Source organism: Aythya ferina (genome assembly GCF_964211825.1).
Source record: "Aythya ferina genome assembly, chromosome: 6".
Taxonomy (NCBI): Eukaryota; Metazoa; Chordata; class Aves; order Anseriformes; family Anatidae; genus Aythya; species Aythya ferina.
The window spans coordinates 27,306,339-27,329,477 of NC_140303.1; the positions used below are offsets into that span (position 1 = coordinate 27,306,339).

At 44.2% G+C, this 23,139-nt stretch overlaps 1 protein-coding gene across 9 annotated transcripts in view; it reads left to right on the forward strand.

Annotated features, from left to right (window-relative positions):
• The window catches only part of SEMA5B (semaphorin 5B), a 260,702-nt gene that overhangs the window by 151,088 nt on the left and 86,475 nt on the right, over positions 1–23,139 (forward strand). For all 9 annotated transcript variants that reach the window (XM_084522998.1, XM_084522997.1, XM_084523001.1 and 6 more), the window contains one exon: positions 4,858–4,903. In XM_084522998.1, coding sequence (XP_084379124.1) covers positions 4,858–4,903 — 46 coding nt within the window. The remainder of the gene's footprint in view (positions 1–4,857; positions 4,904–23,139) is intronic.

Genomic DNA, 23,139 nt, shown 5'->3' on the forward strand with positions numbered 1-23,139 from the left:
TCGTGTACTGTGCGAGCACAAAGTACATCTGAGGCCTCCAGGAGCAAAGATGGGAAGAGCTGACAGGAGCTGCTGGCTCCCTGCCCGAGGTTCGGCCCCAGGACTCGGTTCCCAGGGGTACCGGGAGGCAGCACGAGGTTTGTCACATGCATAAATCTGGGCCTTGTTTCGCATTGCCCAAAGGACCCTGCTCCGTTAATTATTTTCCTTATTATCTACACTGCGACAGTTGAGTCCCTCCTGCAGACCTGGCACCTGATTGCAGCCCAAGTTTGGGGAATCCCTTCCTGGAGCACCAGAGCACGCCTGAAATCTCCAGTAACCCACCTGGGCTGTGCCAGGTGCCTTTCAGTGCAGTAATAGCCCCAAAGGAGGAGAGTGACTCTTCACTCAGTCCTCTTTAGCTTTGCCTAAAAGCATTTTTTTTGCATGATTGAACATTATCAGCTTCTGTGGGCTTTGCTTCTGCTTGCAGGACAGCTGTGTGGGCTCTTGTGCTCACATCAGGGTCCTGAGAGGTGCAGGCGGTGGCCAGCATGAGGGAGCTGGTGGCTCCAGGGTCGCTGGCAGGGGTTGTTGTGAAGCACAGAGGGTTTTCTTACCTGCTTGGTCAGCGTGGAGCAGGGCAGCGGTGGGAAATGTGAACAAACCTTGCTGATTTTAATCTGAAGCTAGAGTAACCTTTCATTTACACCTGTTCATTAGCTGCGGGGAAAGCCCTCCTGATTTACCACAGCTGAACTGCAAAGCACGCTCTTTATTAATTAGAAGGAAGCATCATTTTGTCATCAGGCAGAAGCAGTGCCTGAAAAGAGGGCTCTGCTCAGCACTGGAAACCAGCCCATCCGTAGGTTGTATCTGTAGCATGTTGCAGCCCTCGTCATTTCAGAACTCCTTAAAGGAAGGGTTTCAGCTTTTCCTCAAGCACTCTTGTTGTGCAGCATCCCACTGGAAAAGCCTCGTTTGTCTCGGAGCTCTGTTGCCTGGTGGTATTGTAGACAAAGTTACTTTGCCTTCACTGTGAATTGGTTCAAGGCCACACGACATGTGAAGGAGTGCATGGGCATCGCCTTGCAAAGTTCACCCAAGGTGCTCGTGGCTGTAAGAAATAACCCTGCCTAAGCAGCTTTGACTTGGGAATGTCGTGGCAAGTGGATTTAAGTGGATATATTCTTCCAGCCTTTAAAATACATCTCAGCTGCTCTCCTGCTGCTCTGGTACGTATGCTTTGTGGTACCAGGCACAGTGAGCGCTTAATCATTTTATAAGGCAGCCAAATACAAATTACAAAGCCAATTAACAAAGACTTCCCTCTACAGGATTTATGCTGCAGCTTGGCTCTGTCCATAGGCAGACTAGCGTCGAGGGCACTGTTTGAGAAATAAAGCACTTCAGTGTATACCCAATTTCCAAGAGTTTAAATGGCACTTCAGCGCAGGCTTGAATGCTGTGACCACGGTCGTGGCTGAGACTTCAGGGTGTCACTGATTAACACAGGCATCTTCAGAAGGGCACAGATGTTGTGAGCAATAAGGTTAGTAGTTGTGAGCAATAAAGTTAGTAGCAGTAATAATTAGCAATGTGAGGCATCTATAATGTATGTAATAACATTTATCCCAGAATACTTAGAAGAGTTTAACCTTCTGCTCTGGAGATGGCTGAAATGCAGCCGACTCTGGGATGAAAGAGAGCTTTTGTTGTAAAACCATGGAGTGAAGGTGCGTGACCTTTCAGAACAGAAAGTGAGTAAGAGGTTGACCCATCCCTCCAGGTTTGTGCACTAGCTTCTTACACGGGCGAAGGAGGTTATTAGAAGAGCTGCTTGCACCAAGCAATTGCTCTTCCGGTGTAGTCCAGAGGGGCTTAATTTAAGAGAGAAAGGAATTAGCCAACATTTACAAGATAAAGTGGGGGAGAAAAAAAAAGACCAAGAAGGCACCTCATCTATTCATGCAGAGATCTTGGTGTTCTCATATATTTCTTAATCCTACTCTTCTAGCTGCTTTAAATTATAGTTCAGCAAGGTATTAAACAGACATAACTTCAAATACGAGCAGAAAAAAAGACACAAATGGGGCAATTCTAGGTACAATAAACCATGCCTGTCATTCAGAGACCTTGTTCATTCTTGGCCTGAAATTACATTTAGAATGCAATTCATAACAATGGCACTGTCTTATTCAGCAGATCTTTCCCCTTGGCTTTTCACTCCTCATATAGTTTTACAGAGCAAGTGTGGTTCAAAGAAGGTGTTATTAATTAAGGATTAGTCGGTTCTAGCCGGGCAGGTTGGCTGGTGCCTCTGGTAGCCCAGTCTGCCTAATGGTGCTCATATTGCTGCTGATGAGACGTGAGAAGGATCAAACAAACAAAAAGAGACTGCCAGGGGCTGTGCAGCCACCAGGTAAAGCAAGCTGATGAAAAATGAAGGGAAACCCTCCTTGCTGTAAGAAAGCTACAAGGTCAGGTTTCGAGAGGTGAGGTTAGTGGGAAGCTTTTGGAAGATCTTTGTGCTTCTCACATCAGTGCTGTGTTTCTGCCTGGTTTAGGTCTCAGCCACCCGCGTGATCTCACCACTGATGCTTTGCTCAGGTGCTGCGCAGCAGGCACTGAGAGGACAGAAACTGCCTTTTTTTTAAATGGACACTAATTCCTGTCTGCATCTGTTTTGGCTGAGTGCTAGGCAAACCGTGTCCTTTAGCTACATCTTTTCCATTAAATATATTTTGGTTGAATTTGCTGTGCAGCACTACTGGGGAAAAAAACTAATATTAAAATTTATTACTCAGTCAAACTGTCCAGCTTTTTACAAGACTGAAACAAGGAGCTGGAATCTGCTGTATGACTTCCAAAATCAATGCATTTAAATAGCATGCTTAACAACAGGATAGCAACTTCAAATCCCTGGTTATGAGAACTTTCTCCTTAGGGTGTTGTAACACTGGAGGCCAGTGACATGCTTAATTTCTGCAGGAGAAGGCTTATTCCATGATACCTCATGTCCTGGAAGTGCATTAGTATTTTGGTGAGAGCAGCATGTGCTTCCACTCAGATCAGTCACCGGAGGAGAATTTTCCTCCATTTTGAGATTTTGGCTGTGTGTAAGCTTAGCGCCTCTGGTCAGCTGCATGCATCTGCAGGGCATAATATTTAAGTCTGTAGCCAGAGAGTTAATAACAAATTACTTGGGAAAGTGTGCAGTCCTCAGAGACAGAGTAAGGTTTCAGAATATGAAGGAGCTGCTGGTGATTGGACTAGGACAGAAGATGGAGGTTTTCTGTGTGTGTTTCTCTGCATACTTACAGGAGGTATAATAATTACGGATACATTTTGTTCAGATATTGCTAATGGGATTCATTCTTCCCTGGGTAAGCAGTCCCAGTAGAGAATAGGACAGAGGTGGTGCAACTTAGAGCTACACTGGCTGAAGATCTGGTACCGAGAGTTTGACTTCCACGGTCCCTCATCATCCTTGTCCCCACCCATCTTCATTGACAGTCTGCAGTGGTTGAGATCCTTTGATTTAAAGAACTGGGACAAAATATGCAGACAACTCTATGAGTATGACTTCCATGATATTCAGGTGAGAGACAACAGGAAAAGGAAAAACTGCTCAAGCCTCTTAGTGGTCATTGTGACCCCATATGGATTTCTCATGTGTGGAAGTTTCAGTAACTTTGCTTGGGCAGTGTGCTGCTGACTACAGACTAATCAAGGCTCTTCAGAAGAGTCCTTAGGACCTTTTCATCACTATAAGACTGTAAGTCAACTTCCATTGACTTCTTGACCTCACTGACATTGCACTTGCATTTTTGGTAGGTAGGAGAATGACCCTAGACTAGCACTTGTAGGGTGGATGAAGCTCTACCACCAAAGCTGCACTTTCTGCTGCTTAAACAGAGCCACCACAAAACCATTGTTCACCTGGTGCAATATAAATATGTCTTCTCTGGGAGGTTGTGGTGACAGGGATGTTGGAAAAGGATCACAGCTCTTCACACCGATGAAGATGAAAGATGGGATGCAAAAATATGAAGCTAGGTATGGCCAAAAGCCTCAAGCACACAATCAAGTCCATATGGCTTAATACATGTCAGCTGATTGCCGGTAACTGCATTGTCTTAGCAAGCAAAAATGTGAGGTAAAACCTGTTAACTAAGACTCTTCCATAGATGTTGATGCAAATGTGCCTTCCCTCCTATTTGTGTTGGGATAGGAACATGCAGAGGGAGGGCTGCAGCTCAGCTGATGTGTTGTATCTCATGCTACAGTGACTTCTGTCAGGAATTCCCTTGCTCTGCCTTTGGAGATGTGATGACAGGAGGATTGGGAGTATCTGCAGTCACTGCCTTGATTTCCCTGCTGGTTTTCCGTGCAGAGGGGTTCTGCTGAGAAGTACCTCTCCTCTCCTCCTCCTTTTGCACCAAGTCCATCTGCAAGGATAGACTTGGGGGGAGCGTACTGCAGGAGGCAGCTTTGCTCCAGCTGGCTTCTATCCAACCCCAGCTTTCTCAGTCAGCAGAAAAAAAAAACAAACCTGAACACAGCCCTTACAGGGCTTCGACCAAAGCCCTCTGAGGGTCTTGAAATAGACCCTGTTCTGTTGGGATTTCAGTGTGGGCCTCCATTACGAGGTTTGGAGTATTTTACTCCAGACCTGCTCAGAGCTTTGCTATAAGGCTTGCTAGGACAAATGAACAAGGGACATGTTACTATTTTTACATTCTTTGGAGAGAAATCCAACAGGCCCTCATTGTCCATAGAAATGGATAACCAAAAACTATTACTTGCATTTAACTTCTCCCTTCCTTCTTTTGATAGCCTAACAATTTGTCTTTCTTCTGCTTGCTCATGCAGGAACTACCTCTTCAGACTTAGTCTACACAACGTTTCTCTCATTCAGGTATGTTCACTTTTTACTCTTTTGTTTTATTTGACTTGTTAACAATGTTCTGTAGTATTAGATGTGTGTTTTCAGAAGCCTGTAGAGAGTAAATTTGCAGAGTGGTGGAGCAGGGAGAGGACAAAGTCAGAACCTAATGCTTATTTCCACTCCTGCGATAATGCTGGGGGAAGGTTCTTGTACACTTGCCCATTTGGACAGCGCTCTCTGCTCTTGATTCATGAGTGTTTGGGTGGTAAGAGGATGTGCCAAAAATATGGCATCTTAAAGGAACAAAGCAGGTAGTGTAACTGATACAGGCTTAAACTCAACAATCGATAGCAATCCTCCTTCATTAGAGATGTTGACAACACGTAGGAAAAGCTTTTACTATTCTTGTCCATCCCCATTTTGAGTCTATGTTGGCCCTTGTGACCATGGACTGCTGAGAAACTGTGTTTTGCAGAATGCATTGCTAAAACCAGGGTTGGACTTCTGAGCATTCACCAGACGAAATGGGCAGCAAAATATATGTTAACCGTGGCAGAGCGGAGGCAAAGCAGCTGAAGTCTGAAGGGGTTTGCAAATGTCTAGCAGTATTAGGACTTTCCTCCCACTGCACCGAATCTGGAATTGAAAGGTGCAGCAAATATGGTTGATGAAAACTCCAATCTTTAAATTAATAAATACCTATGCTCTGGGAAATTTCCTATGTTCTGCAGTTGCTAGAGCACCAAGGATGTATTCAGCATTTTTCAGACAGAAGGAAGGGTCTTCTTGCACTGCCTGGCTATGTAAAGAAGCCATTAGGCCAGTAGTGCCAGCTATTCCCATGTGCACAAGCCTTGTGCTGTTAGTAGGGGGTACAAGTATAGATGGAGAGAAGAAAAGATGTTTAATGGTTGTAAAATGCATTGAATCTTCCTTTAAAAGGAAAACAAAGTCCGGAGTTACCAATGACAACAATAAAGAGTTAGAGAAGCTGATACTCCCATTTGGCAGGAGTTTTCCTTTGCAGAGCTGTATTAGCATGACTGGAAGGATTCCAGCGAGCACACAGGAGAGGGAAGTCTCTGTAGTTATGCAAGATGCCGTACCTTCTGCAACGCCTGCGATCACACTGCCTGACACAGCCTCTTGTGCTCGTCAGATGAAGGGTCCCCTTTCCACCAAACCCAGTCGTGAATTTCCTTACACACTTCTGAAGTCAGGCTTGGCTCGGGCCCTTCTCAGCGCAGCAAATTTCCTTTCCTACATGGCAAAAAATGGGAAGTCTCCTTCTGTGGCACCGGAGGATGCTGTGGGATCTCCGGGTTAACATAATGAGCTTAGTTTGCTCCTGCTTTCTGGGTGTATCCGGTCACTTTGCCAAGACTTTTTGCATGACAAAGAGAGCATGGAATTATGTTGACACACGTGTTGGGAATGATGGAAGCGATTGTTTCCCGACCTAATGGTTGCCTAAGTAGCTGCTTGGCTCGCCTCCATAAAGCACATGATGCAGCTTAGAGGCACCCCCTCCCACCTTCCCCTCGCCGTGCATCATTTTAAAGATCAGATCAGAAAGGGAGACAAGAAATACAGGGAGTTTGCAGTTAGATATAAGGAGAGCGAGAACTCAGTTTAAGTAATCGCAGTGCTAATTTGGGTTGGTTTGTATCTCTTCTTTGTAGCTAAAATACAGCATGGTCAGACCTGATCTGGGGGTAGTTTTTCTCCTTGAAACTGTGGTCGGATTTATTTCTGCTCATGGCACTTACTCTTCAAGTTGCCGGTGGGGCTGCATCTGCCTCAAGGTGCAGGATTGTGTTGGCAGGTGTCTGCTCCTTACTTGTACTTCCATAAGGAGCGGGCAGAAGCACGAGAAGTTTTTGGAGGCAGCAGGGCGTGCTGGCTGTGGGGAGAGCCTGGAAGCAGGAGGAATACACCTCTACAGCACTGCTGGGCAAAGTTTAAAGCTGGTTTTCACTGAGAGCTCTCGTGCAATCTGCTCTATCCCTAGGCTGTACCGTCCCTGGGGAAAAGCCACGGGCACATTTCAGCCCCACAGCAGTCACAGAAAGGAGAGGAGGCCGGGGGGTCCTGTGAAGGAGATGATCCTTCATCAGCTTTTCAGCACGGGTGGCAACCGCCCCTCACTGAAGCAAAACCCTGCTTCCACCACTTGCTTGCACAGCACATGCAGTACTTGGGGCTCTCATTCTGTAATGGGGAGATTTACTAGCCTGCTCTGCCTAATGCATGTTTTCCCTGACGGTTGTCTTTTCTTTAACAAGAAAATGAGTATTTCCTGCCATTGAGCAGGCCATAAAGTTTCTCATCATAACATTACTTTATTCAACGCTTTTCAATGGGTATAAATTCTCCTTTTTCGGGATTATAATCCCCTTTATGTCTATTGCATTTCACAAGACCAGTGTTAACTATGTCGTTACTCACTGATTTTAGAGAGCTCCCAGGCTTTCAAAGGCTGCTTTTTCCTTCTACCTGTTGAATGACTGTGGGTGGCTTTCATTTAAGCCCAGTGCTATTAAAAAGAGCAAGAGTTCTCCATGGACTTCAAGGATCTTTTTGTCAAACCATCACTCCTGAAAATACTTTTTAGGAGTCTTTAGTTCCAGAAGCTAAAGTTCTGGTATTACTTCTGAATCCGAGTTGGACTGCCACGAGTATAAATCTGGCTTTGTGATCTCCCCAGAAGAGAACACCGTGGAGCGCCGTGCAGCCGTTCCACAGGGCTGGGGTAGGAAGTTACCGTCTTCGAACTGCAGAAGACTAAAAGGCAATAGTTAGCTTTATGTGGGCAAGGTACCGCATAAGACCCGTGTAAAAAGATAGCATTACCCAGTAGAGCAGTTGTAATTTCAGGGCAGGGGAGGAAGATTTAAGCATGTGTCAGCTTCTGGACTACGTTATACTTTCATATCAGGCTGTTTCTTTTTCTTTCTTAGCTCCCAACTCCTTGTTTTGGGTTTCTTCTCCTGAACTAGATGGTTTTATCCCTGCTATTCTGCTGTGTTCCAAACCTTGCTCTTGACATGGATTTTTTCTGTTGGTCCTGCTGAGGTTATCACTCCAAGAACTGTGGCACCGAACATTTGCATGAGAACTGGTGAGCAGAACAAGCTCGTTCCCTGGTAGAACAGTTCTCTGGGCTTTTTTTTCCCTCTCTTTGTTTCTAAAATGTGTTTCAGCAGTTCTTCCATTTGGGACCTGAGGAACCTTTCAGCAGTTGATTGTTATTTGCAAGACAAACTTTGGTGGCGGTTATTTTTTCTTGTGAGAAAAAAAGTTTGGCTGAATGTCAACATCCAGAAGGAAATTGGGGCCAAGGTATTTTGGGGATCACTTGTGATTTTGTTTGCCTTGGCCTTTCTTGCCAAAATTGAGGCACATTGTTAGTGAATTTCTAAAAATCAGCATCTCAACGTGCCCCAGGTGGGGTATCCAAAAGCACCTGTTAATTTTGGAAACTTTGGCATATAGCATTAAAATTCTTGCAGCGGTAAAGAAATGTAGTTTAAAAATGGATGCTGCTGTTAATCTTTTAGCATCTCTTTTATATAAAATCCATGTAACGTTCCATCTCCATCTTTAAACTCCCCTTTTGTATGCATTATAAGCTCTTAATATGAGACGTTTCATAGAACACGTTTTTGAAATGATGTGCACTTGGAGCACATGCTGTTTAATTTATGCATGGGCCTGAAACAAGGTTAGCTCCTAATCTGCAGCTTTCACAGTGAGGCCATAGAAAAGTCCGTTTTATTCTGGAGTTTGTAATTAATGGAGTAGGTGGAAGGGTCATTTTAAAAACATAAGCCTTTGAGCAAATTTTAAAAAATGCACGATGCTGATTAGGTCTTCTTAGCAAGGAATGCTACTCTCTGGTGTGCATTAAAAGCAGGCTACTTGGCAGGCATTTCATAAATCCCAGTACGGTGCCTACCCCCTGTTCACCCCGATTTTACCTGGAATTTAAATTTCTCAATAGAAATGAGTGGGAAATGATTTTTCCATCTCCAAAACCTTTTTGAGATGCCAAGATATTTTGCACTGTGATGAAAATAAGACTTTTTGACATCTTTGTAAAATCTGAAAGAGAAGGAGTTAGACAAATGGTTGCTTGGGATGAAAATATACCAGGCCAGGTTATTTTCTGAAGTGAAAGTTATTTTCTGAATAGAAGGTTATTTTCTGAAGTTTCTGATTTCCCTTCCCATCTGTGACCAAAATTTGCCCTCTGAACCCAAGGGGCCCTTCCAGACTTTCTTCTAATAAGTTTAATAGAAGCTGTTAGGATTTCATAAAATCTTTTGATTCCAATTATTTCCTTTAATGGAAGATCTTTTGTGAAAACTCTCTAACCAGCCCTTTGATGTCTGTTTACTCACCAGTTATGTTATATCAGCTAATAGTATTTAAAATACTTCATGGGTATGCAGTCCCTTTCTTAAAAATAAACCATATTTTAACAGAATGTGAAAGAATAAAAGAGTGTACCTGTTGGAAAACTATTTGGAAGACATGCTATTTCACTTTTTAATTCATGCTGAAGTTTTGAGGTTAAAACATGTTTTAATAAGCAATCTCATGTTTTGTCCTCTTGAGTGAGGATGAAGTTCAGGAGAGAGCATCGTGCTTCTCAGATAGGCCAGCATCCCAAATTCAGACTGTGGGGCTACGCACTGCCCAGCACCAGCAGAGCTGTCAGCAGCTAGATCCCCAATTACCTAACTACAAAACATCGGGATGCTAAAAAACACATCAACTCCAAATGGATAAATTGGCAGCACGTACATTCCTGTGAGCACTTCGGAGCGTGCTACAGTCACCAGGGCAATACTTTATGAAATTTCAGGACTGCTGAAAGTATAAGGCTTAAACCCGAGCTGGAAGTTAGCAACGTGTCTGAGCAGCAGTAGCTCCGAAAGCTTCACATCATGAAGCTTGCTGAAATCAATTTCTTTCTGTTGATATCATGGGGTTTTGCAATGGGTGTTTTTCTTCAGACCTAAAATAGGAACGAAGTGTTTCCATATGGCCCTGTAGCAGATGAACTGCAGCTCTGTATCCAGCGCATTTCCTGTAGAGACTGTTTTACTCCGGTTTTTCTGCCCTTGCTCTAAGAAGCAGAAACATCTCTGCTGTGGAGGGGAGGCTCCCAAAACCAAGCAGCTGCTCCTCAAGTCACACTTCCCTCCCTGCCAGTCCCTGGAGGGCTCTCTGCCTCTGTGGCATAATCACTGGTAAGCCGACAGTGCCTGTCAACAACATGTAGTTAATAATAATAAAACTTGCCCCTCGGTCCTAAATATGCCACGGAGCAGCAAATGGAACAGCTTTGGTGTTTTACACTTTGAATCTAACAAACTGAGCATTAAATTGTTAGAGAACCGTGGGATGGCTCGGGTTGGAAGGGACCTCAAGGATCGCCTGGGCAGGGCTGCCACCTACCACATCGGGTTGCCCAAGGCCCCATCCAACCTCACCTCCACAGATGGGATCCACACCTTCTCTGGGCAACCTGTTCCAGTGCCTCACACCCCAGAAGATGTGGGGCTCGCAGTCCCAACCCATACTGCTGGCTTGGCCTGCTGGTGGCTGAGGGAAACTTCCCGTGCCCAGCGTATCTGTGTGCTGCTTGCTCCCTGGTGAGACAGGGCTGTAGCACTTCTTCGTAGAGTGGTGTGAGTTTTGTCAGCAGAAAGAGGTGACCGTGTGGTATTTCACATTCACTTGCAAGCACATCCTTGAGTCAGAGCCATTCCCGTTTTTCAAAATACCCTTTTAAAACTCAAGAAGAAACCATGTATTGACACGACAGCACGAACTTACGCATGCTCAAAAGCAGGCCCAAGTTTGCTGAAGGTATTTATCTGTTCAATCTAGTTGTAGTGTCAAGATTATCGTCCAATTTAAAATCCAGTTTGGGAAGTCATTTTGGGAAAGAGTGAGAACACTTTGCCTAGTCATATGTAACACGGAGCCACCTGACAGTAGCTCCATTTTGAGATGTTTAGGAATAAGCTGCACTTCCCAGAAGTCATTTTCTTAAAAGCAGTTTATTATTTGTTTCTTGCAGATTCCCAGATACTTCTTTGAATTATATGGTACATATTCCTAGATAAAACGTTTCTTTCTTTACTTTTAGGCCAATGCAGTTCCCTCATTTAAAAACATAATCAAAACCTCTACGAGAGCAGATGAAGTCTTTAATATGTGGCTCATAGCTGAGTTATGATTGTCACATATTTTATCAGTATGCTACATTTTTTATTAACAGATTAACATATAAATCTATTCATAAATCACCTTCTGAAGCTGCACCTCAAACCTCTCACTTTCAGCCTAGAGGTTTAAAGCTATTCCATAATAAAGCTTATATTGGCTGAACAAACTTTCTGGCAAATTCAGCTTTTTATTCTGATGGTTTCAGGTTCCCAAATCAAATCTATTCCCTGAATACACCCCTCCTTAAAATGACAGATCAAGAGCTAGACTAGCTTTCAGGTGCGGTTTTCCCTTTGCAGGATTTATTTAAGAGAGAATTTCTACCCAGAGTGGGAGGTGGCAGAAGAAAACCAGGCATGTCAAACTGGGGGTGGCCACGTCTGGAGGCCACACTTCATTCTCCAAGGAGACACTCCTCCAACTGAGTGAGGACTGCAGGGAACTGTGGTGTTTAAAAGGCTCTGGCATGAGCTACTGGGAACCAGCTTCGTCCTGATGCTACTCATCAGCTGAAATGCAGAGAGCAGGGGAAGCAAATCTCTTGTCACACTCCGTGGTGTTGAGTGATTTCTGAACACAACATCCTCTCTGTCTGAGAGAACCCAACTCAGGAGTCCATTTATATCTAGCAAAGCTTTTAAGCTCATGTTTAGCTTTAAATAAATGCCTATTTTCCTTTGAGAATTGTCAAAGTTAAGAACATGCTGCATGCTCCACTGAGTGAGAATAATTTCAATATGTGCATTAATAGATTTGCTAAACTGTCTCAGAGCGCACTGCTTAGTTGTAATCAATACAATTGCCCTTTAAAATGAGTATTTAGGCATTAGGAAGTTCTGATATATATGTTTACATATATATTTACACATACATGTATATATGTACACATACACATGAGGATCATACGTACATATATGGGGTTGTATAGCATGTATAAGAGGTTCAGGATCCATTGCTGTTTGCATTCATACTTGGCACGGAGCAGGGCAGCTTGCTCGGAGCCAGTGAAGGCGAGGGAGACGATTTACATCCAGAGGGGAATGAGCCTGTTAGGCTCACAGGGCAGGTGAGGCGTGCAGGAGGACTGTCAGCTGTGGATTGTCAGCCTGCTCTCCCGGAGAATTTGTCAGTTGTCATTACCTCCTTCCCTGCCTCACCTCACTTAAATGCCAAAATTACTACAGAGGTATTGGTCTTTGTCAGCAAATATTATGAGCAGGATTCAGAAACTGAGAATTTAATTAGCTGCTGAAGTCACTTACTGATAACAGTGGCATATTGGGCTCTTTATTTGATAAAACCTTGTCAGGCATTTTATGTATAAGAAATGAAGACTAATGTTCTTATTCCTTGCAACTTACAGTCAGGACCATTAAACATCCTTATACAGAGAAGAAAAAAAAAAAAAAAAGGAAAATGAGAAAAAGAAATCTCACGGACTTCTCATTTCTTGACACCAGCATTGCTTCTGTATCTTTGCCAAATGTATTTCAGCTCTTCCGTTTGCCCTTGTTTTCTTTGTGGGCAGCTTCTCACTTCGGTGCCCCAGGAGGCTCTCGGAGACCTGCGTGTGCTGGTGCCTGGTCCCCTGCCCTGCCCACGCCTCCATCCTCTGCTGCTGCCAACAAGCCAGCTCTGCGGGACCTCCTGGCAGGCAAAGCAGCCTCTTGTTAGAGGCTGCACCTTAACTAGATCATCATTTATATAAACTGAGTTTAATACAAAAATATAAACATATAAATAATATAATTATTTACTTTACATTATTATCTATCACTATTTACTATTTTATTATTTTAGGGGTGTGGGGTGTCCTTAGATATGGAAGAGTTTCATTCTCTAGCTGGGAATCCTGGCTAGACACAAGGCAGAGAAAGCAACTCTTCTGCCCCAGTTAGGTTGGGATTGTTAATTTAAGCTGTAAAAGAGGATGGGCTGAACACAGCACCACCACCTAGGAGCAGTGGATGTGGCAGCAGTGACCTGTTGAGCTTCACTTGCCAACCAAGGGCTCGCTGAGCACCCAGCAGAGGAGCTCGGCGAGCTGGGGAGAGGTCCTGGCACCCCACTGCATCTGCTGCCAAGTCAGAAGTGAGAGAAGTCCTTGGTAATACAAGGCACTGCGTCTCATAACACCAGCAATGGAGTATCTGGGCCAATTACTGCAAAAAAGCATCTTTATTTATTTTTTAAGACTGAGAATACAGGGAAATATCTACGTTTTATACTCAAAGCGGAGCTTAAGAGAGATTTAAATGATTCATGTCCCTTGCGCTGGCTCTCTGCACAGGATTAACTTTGACCCTGATAGCATCCAGTCATTTATAATGAGAGCATTAAAAAATCACCATTTATTGATTTGCACCTCTCTAAGAGGACCCATGGATGACCTCATATGTTTCCCTTAAAACCAGCCGTTGAGCTCTTTGGAAAAAAAGAAATGAATTATTTTGTAGTAAATACATTTCATGTCAGCGCATGCATTTTTTCCCTGGATAAATAATCCCGGTTTCTCTGTTAGTAACAGTTTAGCCGATGTGTGTTTTACAGCTTCTTTTAAACGTAATGGTTCTGAATGACTAATAGGAAGGGGATTATTGGAGCCGGGAGCTATTCAGCAGTCACTAACACGGCCTGCGCAGCTGTTACCATCCACCCAGGGCTGAGACGGGAACAGTTTGCTCATCAGTCCCTCAGGACATCGATCCTGTCCCAGCATGGCAGGCACAGCTTCCCCCCGTCCTTTCATAGCCTCGGAGAGCTTTGGCCTTGAAGGTTTTCCCTGCCTTCCCCAGGCTGTACCTGCGAAGGAGGGTGAGGAAATCTGGTGGTGGGGTGTTGGGTACCACCACAGCTTCAACAGTCCAGAGGAACAGCATCTTACAGATACTCTACTGTCACTAAAACACTTCTTTCATCTAAAAGTTACCACACCGTGGTTATATCCATCTGATACGCTTTTATTGGTAACAGGACCAAGTGGAGACTGTGCTCTTCTGAAACTGGGGAGACCAAGCACGGGGAGTCAGAAGGAGACTCAGAGTCAGAAAGGAAAGAGATGTGCAGACAAATTGCTTATTTCTGTGCATTCTCTACGAGGACAGCCTGGATAGCATGAACAGGAGGCAAAGCATGGCTTGAGTTTTTGAGAGTGTTTTATTTCCTTGGAAGTAAAGAAAAAGGAATTACAGGGCTGCAGCCGTTTGGATAGGCTGCAAGGGTGCCCAAAGAGAAGAGCTTTAAGCTTTATTAGGCATGACAAAAAAGTTCTGAAGTTAGCCTGGGAGTATTAAAAGACAAACTGCAGTTGCCTAAGAGGAGAGGATTTTGATGCATGGGACAGAAAGGAATGATCAATGGTTCATAAATATACCAGTGGTAAACATGGTGACAGGAGAAAAAATGTATGTGGCTAATATAATTGTTACAAATTTAGCAGCTTTTGCTATGAAATCAGTTACCGAGGATTTAAGAACAAGGCTTTTTTTTTTCTTTTTTCTTTTTTCTTTTTTTTTTAAGACAAGATAAATGTAAAAGCATTGAAAAACACCAAAAAGGAGTCTAACAGAAGAAGCACAAAGCAGTACGCTGCGTTAAGCCTGTTGGAGAATCAGTTTGTATTCCCCCATCTTAATTACAATCCGTATTCTCAAAACTCATTTGTAGAACGCTTGACCTTGGTGGAGGTCAGACACAAGCGTGGTGGAAGGGAGGTAAGGAAAGAGACAGGTGGCAGAGGGAAGGCAAGGGCAGGACTCGAAGTGAAGAAAATTGGAAAATAAATCCCGTGTTGGCAGGAGCAGGCAAACTGGAGAGCAGAACAGAGGAGCTGGGAGGAAGGAATAAAAGACACCGCATCAGAGTCTCCTTTGCAAGAGAAGGAGCAAATAAATTCCTTGTTGAGCTGGAGCTTGGCAGAGCTCACTACGGCATCAGGTGCTGACGTCTGGTGTTGGAGAAGAGGAGGCAAAAGCAAGGCAAACTGTGACAGCCCAAGCAGGGAATCTGAAGGCATCTGTTACCCAGCCTTAGGAGGAAGCTAGGTGGATTGATGCTACGCGCAGCAGTGGGCTTTGGCCACTTAGAGCAGGTGGGAAGTGCCTCCTGCCAGGCCTGGACGGCGTTAGGTACACCCAAACTTTTGGTGGGGGGGTAGGAGAGGGGCTGACAGCCATCTTCCCTAACCCAGCAGTCCAGTTTTCAATTAAACTGTGGAGCATTTCCATTCTGCAGCGATAAATGAGAGGCTTGAGCACTGATTCTTGATAAATCAACCGCATTACTTTTATCCAGACTGGCTGCTAGTGCTTCTCCGAGAGAAGCGTTCGATTTTATATTGATCAGGTGCTGAAATCAACCACTGCATGTGTTGCTGGTGACGTGATGGCATTTGGAGCGTAAAGCTTTTGATCCAAAAGTAAAGAAAAGTGGAGATTCGGGTCCTGTCGGCCTTTTCATTTCCCCCTGGACCACTGAAAGTGTTGCTGCATCTCACAGAGGTAAGGCCGCAGATAACTGTAGCCTGCTCAGAGCCTTCCAGTGTATTTAGGACTGGATGGATGTTGGCTTCACACCTAATTGGAATTGCTGGGGAGAGGAGTTGGGGGAAGTGTACAGGGAATTCAGCACTGTTGGTTCTTCACTTTCGCGGTATTTAAGTGTTCCTTGCTGATGGAGCACAGATGGTCTTAGATTAAGGAAAAAAACATGCCAGAACTGCAGGCTAGGTTCAGACTGGGGAGTTAAGCTTGACATGAAATAAGCAGAAGGCTGTAATTAGCTTATCAAGAGCATTAGGCACCTGGCGGAGGAAAGCAGGTATGAAATGCACAATGTAGCTATGGAACAATTAAAAAAGATACTGAAATCTGTTTTACGAAGCATGGGGGGGCTTTTCATCGCTGACTTCCTCTTCCAGCCCAGCCTGGTAGCATCTGAAAAGTTCTCCCGATTCTTGGTTATCGACGATTTATCAGAAGTGTTCCTGACAGCTTGTGGTTGTGAGCACCAAACCTCACAGAAACCAGAGAGGCTAAAGGTCAAAATCTAGGTGCGATGCCAAAAGTTTTCCTGGAAAGGTTGCACCACACGTGCTTGTGCACCATGTGCACTCCCTGACGGCAAGTATCAGTCATCTCGCTGCTCCCTTCTGTTCTTTCTGCCCGTTTTTTTGCAGCCGCCTGATGTCTTGCACCCTAACCCTGGGGTTCAGGCTCAATGGGGCTAGGATTGCCATTTAATCGTAAGCAGAAATGCCCATCGGAGCTCAGCTCAGTGTTCCGCGTGCTACCACAGCACACGTCCAAAGCCTGCTGTCTAGGAACAGGAGTCTGGGTTCTTTCTCTAGATCTGCGAAACAAACAGAAATTCAGACATATGCTGAACTGAACAGAGAAAGTACAAAGACTCCTTTTTACTTAAGCTGAGGACTTAGAATTTGTTTTGCTCATATTCTTGAAGCTGAAAAGCTGTTATTTAAAATGGGGAAGAGCAGAAGGGAAAGTCTGGTTTCATTTTTGGTCCCCATGCAGCTTAGGCTCAGGCAGCATCTCTGTTCTTACCCTGCCTTGCGAAACTTTCCCAGTCTCTCTGGCTTGCTCAAAACTGGCCCTGGCTAATTAAAGTAATCTCAAAGCTTTCCTTTGGTCTCAATAGTGCATCTTTCACTTAATTAAAGATTTCCAGTGCCTTTTTTCCCTTTTGGTTGCACTACAGCAAGCTTAAGTGCACAACCAGAAAAGAATGTTGATAGGGTAAGTTGAATCACATGCACATTTTATTTGTTTAATTGCACACTGCCCCCTTTTTTCAAGCCAAGACAGGATTCAACCCATGCTCAACCTCTTATACGATTTTAATGAGAATATATTGCAGTGTTTGTCATCCGAAAGAGTATTAGGCCCCCACTAATGCAATAGATGTGATTTCCCTAAAGAAAAACAGGAGGCACAGAACAGTGAAAATGTCATCCTGAGTTCTTCATTAGTCTCTTTAATACTGCAAGATGTGCTGATTTTGATTCCTGAATCTCAGCCTAATTGTTGGGAGAATCGGATCCAAATTGGGCATTTCCTCCAACTTATTTTAGCTCCTTCTCAAAGCAAACAAGTAAATGCTGAACAAGTATTTTCAGTGATGTAACCTGGAGAGGAATAAAGAATGCAAGACTTCCCCACTTTAGAAAGCTGATAATACACAGAGGTTTCACATGTGATTTGGTGATTACATTTTTGATTTGAAGCATATATAGGGAGATTGCTTTTCATAGCTGAACTCTTAATGTGGGTGTACAAAAATGCACTCGGTTGACTGTGCAGGATTTGTCCAGTCTGTCTCAGAAGTGGAAAAAAGAAAAGCGTGTATAGTGGAGAACCCTTAACATCTCTACATAGCAGTGAGCTTCAAAGAGGCACAATGGCAAAGAAACCCAGAGCAGAAAAATGAAGGAGAATAAAATAGCCTTGCTTGATGCAGAAGTACAAAGGAGACTATAGCCATGGTAAATTGATTTTGTACTGAATATGGGCTGGTCCATTGGGAGGGTTTTTGAACCTCCTATTCCAGAAATCATTGTGCAAAACAGTGAGAGGAGGCTGCTTAGAAGTCTTGTCACATCCATCAGTGGAGCACACAAAGAGGAAGGAGGGATTTAGCTGTGAATGGCGACTCTGCCAGAGAACATAAAGGGGTGGAGATGGACATCTTTTGGTGGTAGAGGGGCCTCGAGGGAGGAATTGTCCCCACTTTACCAAAGGCGACCATTGCTGTGACTCCATTCTTAGTGGCTTCTTAGAAATAGCTTGTTGTACTTTGTTTGTAGCTACTGAAGAAAAAAAAATACAAAACCTGTTCTTTACAGAACAATCGGTGCTGGAGGTGTGAGAAAGTGCTGTGTGGTACCCACCTGGCCAGAGCCAACCACACCTTCACACGCACCGGCTGTACGTGGATTCCTGACCTGTTCTCAACTGCAGTGAATTTTTCTTTAATCATTTCTGACTGAGTATATTTTAACTTCTTTATTTAGTTATTTCATTGATTTACCATATAATCTTACGTTTTTGTAATCTCCAGTATATTTAGTAAATGTTTGTTGTCATAAGCTATAAACTGAATGTGACATGGCAAGAGACCAAATTCTGCTGTGGATGTTAATTACCCAATATGCTAAAAGTCTCCTCTCAATTTCTGTGTGCTTTTGATCTTCAGTAATAGGTAACACTGTAAGTCATCCTTCCCTAACATCTTCCGTGCTGTTTTCGAGTTCTGGGTGTTGTCATTCATTCTAAACTGGCTACAGGCGAGAGCTTTAAGGTCTTTTTTCACTTCGCATGCCAAATGTCCCCGTTAACTAAGGCTGTCAATTTGCATTTGGCCCTATCCATGCTTTTGCACACTTAAAAGCAATAGAAATATCCAGTGGATTAACTTTTCAAAGAGAAGGTGAGTATTCCCATATAGCACTTGCAACTAAATCATTGCCGTGTTAAGCTTTCAAGCTACGTGAAGTACATCATCAGCAAAATGAAATCATTGCCGCAGACTGGCATTTTTCTTTACATAGAATGATAAAAATACAAACAGTAGATAGTGGAAACAGAAATCCAGTGCCATCTTTATCTCTGTTCTCCAGAGCTGTATCTTTCTTCCAAAGTAACATCTTGGCATGTTCATCTAACATTGCTGCATAAATATGTTGCTGTTGGAGTGTGCTCAGCATATAGCCCCAGCACAGTGTGTATCCCTGCTTCCTTTCCCCTTATAGGCAGTGCTGCAATCCGATCTGCTGCTAAAACCTATAATTTGGGTATCATCCCTGGCTGCCACGAGCCCTTCAGTCCAGGTGTAGCATCTCTTAAGGCACACCCTTAGCTCCCTGTGTGACAAGGTCACCAGTGTCCTTGCACCCTTCCACCCATTTCCCTTTCCCTGGGACAGGAGCTCACTGCTTGCTCACCAGGAGCCCTGTGCCGCTGGGGTGTGCTCCCTGTGCATGAGGGAGGCTGTGAGAGATTTAAAGCATTTTACTTTGCACTTGAGACAGGACAGAAGTGTGAGCAGAGAGGGTTGCCATGACTGAGGTGATGTGCAGTGGCTCGTCAGGCTGGGATAACTGGATCAAAGGCAGAAGACCTTGCCTGCGAGGAGGCTGAGCCCCACTTCTGGCAGGTGTCACAGCGGTGCTCCATCCAGATGTACGCACAGTTGGAGAACATAAGGTGGGAGGACAGGCTCGTCTCTAAACCAGTGAAGCTTAGCAGTGAAAGTGGTCAGTCCCAGAAGCTCCCCACCCCGTTGGAGGGGTGCAGATGTACACCATTTTTGTCATTCTTGTGGAGCTGGTGAGCCGGGCTGAGGAACTTGAGACCTCTGATACTGCATTTTGCATGCTCAGGATGTGGCAAGAGTGAGATACAGGGGAATGTGAATACTGAAAAATGGTGTCCTTTGGAACTGAGCTACGATCTGTTGTTAAAATGAGGCAGCCCTTCTTTCTGATGAATTTTGCCTTCCTTACTGCGCCCGAGCATGGCATCCCCTTCTGTTCTGGTGCGGAGTGGTGGTGCTCAGCAATCTACAAATCCCAGGCCAAAATCCATCACCGGACAGTAAGAGCCTGATGTTTGTTCACAGAGAACAGATCAGATTCTGAGATGAAGGTTATGGGAACTGGGACCCACTGATTTTGCCTGTTTGCCAGCCTTTGTCTTCTAAGCGTTGGATTTTGAGGCCTTCCCAGACAGTTGCGGCCCAGCCACTCCCGCAGAGCCATGCAGCTGGGCCCGGCTGCTGATGTGCATGTTGGGTACCTCCTTTAAACTAAACTCAGAGCTTGAGTTTTACTGCAGCCTGAAGGCTCTCAGATCACTTACGGGAAATCAATTAATTTGATAAAACACCGAGCAATTCTCTTCATCCAAGTCCCCCCCATACAAATTGACCGAATCCTGCGGCCATCCCTCATACCTGTCACTGCACGCTGCGGTGACCTGCAGCGTGCGTGGTGCAGGATGAAGCAGAACTATTTATTGAAGCTTGCCATTATGTCATTTTGGTATTAGTTATCTGTTTATCAGGCATGTTTATCACAGTTTTAATGAATTACCTGCGTTGGAACTTCAGAAATGGCCTCTAGGGTATTAAGCTCCTGCGCTCTGTTATGAAGAAGTTGGATTTCAATAAGTTATTATTTATAGAGCGCTGTAAATATGCCTCATCCTTGAGAGACAAAAGCCAATGCTTCAAAAAGGAGTTTCACTTTCCACTTTTAGACTGAGGCAACAGGTCTTTATGGAGAAGTCCTGGAGGTTTTAATAGGGAAGAAGTAACTAAAATGGTGTAGAAATGTTTTTTTACAATATGCTTAGTAGAAACCTAAGTTAAACAAGAACCTTTTCATGGATTTTCTGGACCCAGCCTACAGAAATGACTTTCAGGGAGGTTTTTATTTCTTAGTGCTCTAAGACTCAGTGCTTACCAATTTGTTTGAAATGCTGTAGAATTTGCCTGGGGGAGGGTAGATTAACACTGGTGCTGTCTTCTGTGGAGACTGCAAGGTATATAGAAACAGAGAAATAAACTTAAAAATGGATTTGTCATTATTTGCAAGAATTCTGTGGCTTGTATTTTAGAGGTACAATACGTGTTTATCAATATGGATGAAAAGGCTAAGGCTGACATAATGTAGGGAAGTAAAGTGGCTTCTGAATTGTCACTGCCTAAAGGACTTGTCCTGCACCCTAATTTAGCAAAGTCCTTAAGTATGCGATTAAGCCAAACTGGCCTAGTAGGGCATGTAAATACGTCCATTGAAGTTGGCAGTATTACAATCCAGTGCAGAAGCAAGGTCCCTTTATAACCCCTGTCCCCAGACTTGGAGAAGAGTTTCCATGCCTTGCTGTGAGATGAGCTGCTCAGAGAGCAACTTCTAAATGTAAATAAGAAATACAGATTTAGGGCTGGTGTAAGGAACGCAGGAGGGGTGATGGAAATGGAGGCCCCTGCTGCTAGCAGTCCTGCAGGCCTGAGGCTGGCGGACACAGCGCTGCTGCTGCTGCCACCATCAGCAGGAACCCGAGGAGCTCAGCACCTGGGAGAAAATGCTGGGCTTCTCACAGAATCAGTTCCTGGTTTTCTGCCATAAGCCTGTACTTGTTTGTTCATCTCCTTCCAAACATACACCGTGCACATTTTTGTGTTACACTTTTTCCCCATAACAGGAGAGAACAGCATGATTCCCGGCCTGTCTGCAGGCGTGCGAGGCTGCCAGTAGCTTGTACAGAGCATTTATTTAATGGGAGTGAGGTTGGTAACAGATGGATGGGTTTATATTAAGAGAGTTTAGAAACTAAGAATGGGTTTAATTTACCCGATAAATACGCATGTAACCTATTCTAGTCCAATCTTCCCTTTCTAGTTTTAAAGCAGTGCTCAGTTTTTGTGCAAAAAGCTCCAGCAACCTCTGTTGTTTAGGTACAGTGCAGGGATTAGTCTGTGCTTAATCTATTAAATTCACATGTGGTGGTTGAAGTAATTATAAATTGCTGGCCTGAATGTAAAAGCTGGTCCACAGAAGTTGAGGAGATTTTCACATCAGCATGTGAGGATGCACATACCTATTGATAACAGGACTTGCTAGTGACAGGCAGGTACTTTGGATGCCAACACTGGGATGTGCAGGTAATTAAATAAGTGTATCTAGAAAGTTTCTCTCAGCAGTGTGTTCTGAATAACTGATTTGACGGCTTATGATGAGCTAGAATTTCTAGATCAGTGTTGATCTGCAGCGTGAACTGGGAGCAAACCGTGATGCTCATAAGTTATTAGGAGAGACGTTCTCTTTCTTTTTGTGGCTGGGTGTAGCATTTGAATGCTTAGATGTGCACTGAGCATAGCCACTGTAATGCATTTCTGTCAATTTTCTTGTTGGCCAGCGTTGCACCGTGTGCATACACATAGTTGTGTGACTGTAGTTGTTCTCCTTCATGTGATTTCCTAAAAATGCTTACATAACACATGCCTCCTCCCCATTTTTCTTCTTTTTTTTTTCTTAAAAAATAAAAAAGAGCCTGCAGAGAGCTCAAGAACAGACATAGGGATGGATGTGAAGAAGCAGCTATCCATGCAAATGTGCTGAATGGAAGGCCCATTAATTGCATTTTCAGTTCAGAGACTAAGTTGGTAGCACTCTCGAGCCTATCAGCGCAGATGGCTGGGCAGTCCTGCTCATGGTTTGTGTGGCTCTTCCCTTACACAGCAGCTGCAGCCCTGAGCTGCTTGTTCCATTCATACAGCATCTGAATCCAGTGCTCATCCATTCTGCACATGGACCTTGTGGTTGTACAGGAGGTGCTCGAAGTGGCTGGGAACACTGTTACAAGCTGCATTTCTATGGGAGATGCAGAAGGGAAGGGATGCTCTAGAGCTTGTAAGGAGCTGGTGTGAGGAGCTGAAATGCTGTTGGTAAGGATGTAAGAGGAGGAACTGCTGATGTCCTGCCACCCTGACAACCTAGAAATGTGTTTGCTTGGTTGCTTAAGCCTGTAGCAGGTAGAGAAGGAGCTAGGAGGAAGAACATACTGTCCTGTATTTGTCTGTAGTCTTGCTGCCAGCTTTGTCATATCTTCATCCAGGCTGTTTTCCATGACCCATGCCACCAAAGTTGTTTTTTTGCTGCATGGGTCCAGAGGTGTCCACTCTGCTGCTTTTGATGAGCAGATGTAGCAGGAGATACAAAAATAATCCCAGATATGTTTTCTGGGAGCTAGGAAACTTAAATGGCACAGACAACTGAGAAAACAAATTATAAATTCAGGATGATGACCCAACTGTGTGACCAAAAATGTCTGGTGGATACATTTTGTACCACAGCCAAGAGTGGAGAGGAAGCTTTCAGCAGGAAAAACAAATAGTATTCACTTGGTTATAGTTTGAGTTAAGGGCAAAAAGAATCTAAGGCAGAGGAAGATACTTTAATTTGGGAAGGAAAGGCTTGGGCTGAGCATGCCAGTGAGATGCAGGAA